The 1,675-nt window shown below is 47.0% G+C and overlaps 1 protein-coding gene across 1 annotated transcript in view; it reads left to right on the forward strand.

The window, feature by feature from the left end:
* Window positions 1-1,675, forward strand: part of PPP1R3F (protein phosphatase 1 regulatory subunit 3F) — a 17,782-nt gene that overhangs the window by 12,210 nt on the left and 3,897 nt on the right. Inside the window, exons 3-4 of the mRNA XM_077752993.1 lie at window positions 227-282; window positions 775-877. Of these exons, the coding sequence (XP_077609119.1) occupies window positions 227-282; window positions 775-877 (159 nt within the window). The remainder of the gene's footprint in view (window positions 1-226; window positions 283-774; window positions 878-1,675) is intronic.

Consider the following 1,675-nt stretch of genomic DNA (forward strand, 5'->3'; position numbering starts at 1 on the left):
GATGTGTGACTCTTTCCCTGATTCTTTCTGCTTTTCTTTGTTTCATAAAATTTCTACAGTGAGCGTGTAGGGCTTTTCTAATCAGGGGATAAAAAGAGGCAGCAGAAGGGAAAACAACCACTGTCATGTGAGGGTGGGCCACCACAGAGGCTCAGAAGGTGCCAGTGGGTAGCAGAACTGGCCTCTGGGGACATCAGATCTATGCATTCTCCCTTTTGTCCCACAGGCCTAATGAGGAAGAGCTGAGGATGAAGAACACCGATGATAACCTCTCCACTGTGGGTAAGCAATTGGCAGGCTGTGGGGGTTTGGGCTTATATTTACCATTTCTTTCTTTTTGAAAAAAAATATTTTAAATGTTTATTTTTTGAGAGAGAGAATGAGAGAGAGAGAGAGAGAGAGCGAGAGAGAGCACGCGCACACAAGCCAGGGAGGGCCAGAGAGCAAGGGAGACACTGATTCCAAAGTGGGCTCCAGGCTCCGAGCTGTCAGCACAGAGCCTGATGTGGGGCTCAAACCCACAGGCCATGAGATCATGACCTGAGCCAAAGTCAGACACTTAACCAACTGAGCCACCCAGGCACCCCTACCATTTCTTTCTTTCTCCCTGTTTTCTTTCTTACAAATTAAGAGGTTCTCTCTGCCTTAGACTAGCATAGAAAGCTTCAGGGGCAAAGCTGCCAAGTGGCCAAAAGAGCAGATTTTTCTTAACTAAAGTGGGCCTGCTTGGACACCTGCTTCACTCCAATGCTGCTCTTCTCCTATCTCTAACAGAACACCCTGATGTCCAGGAATCAGTGGGTCCCTTGGTGGCCCCCACCCCTCTCCGTCCATGGCCTCAGATGACACTTCAGGTAAGTAGGCCTCAGATGACACTTCAGCTTCTGGATGGACAGCCCAATGGGAGACTGGGTGGTGGGGGCTGACTTGCTCCAGGTCTACCCTAGGTCTGAGGGAGGCCCCCCTGCAAATCAGAACCTGATGGTAGAAGAAAAGTAGAGTGCAGTTATTCACCTGAGGTTATAGAAAGGTCATTTGTTAATTTAGCAAATATTTAGTGACTGCTTGCTCTTTGCCAAGCAGTTATGGACACTGGGAATATGGTAGTGACCAAAAATGCTGTCTTCATGGGGCTTACTTGCTTTTTAGTGGAGTGAGACATGACAAAACAAAATAATAGCTAAAATATATGATATTTTATTTTATTTTTAGGAAGTTTTTAAAAAATTATTTTAGAGAGAAAGTGAGAGTGGAGGAGAGGGCCAGAGGGAGAGAGAGAGAGAATCTTAAGCAGGCTCCATGCTCAACATGGAGCCCGATATGGGACTGGATCCCATGACCCTGGGATCATGACCTGAGCCAAAATCAGGAGTCAGATGCTCAACTGACTGAGCCACCCAGGCACCCTAAATTATATGGTATTTTAGATGATGATGAGTGCTAAGGAAAAAAAAAATAAAGGGATGTAGAATGTGTGTGTGTGGGGGGGTGATAATGTGCACATGCGCACGGGTGAGACACAGCCACACACACACAGGAGTGGAGGGAAGTCTTGTGAGTTTAGATCCAGTGGCCAGGGGAGGCCTTAGTGGTAAGTGAGATTTGAGCAAAGATCTGGAGAAGGTGAGAGTGAGCCACATGGATAATTAGGGGAAGAACATTCCAGGCAGGTGGA

This window comes from Crocuta crocuta, unplaced genomic scaffold (genome assembly GCF_008692635.1).
Source record: "Crocuta crocuta isolate KB4526 unplaced genomic scaffold, BGI_CrCroc_1.0 scaffold943, whole genome shotgun sequence".
NCBI lineage: Eukaryota > Metazoa > Chordata > Mammalia > Carnivora > Hyaenidae > Crocuta > Crocuta crocuta.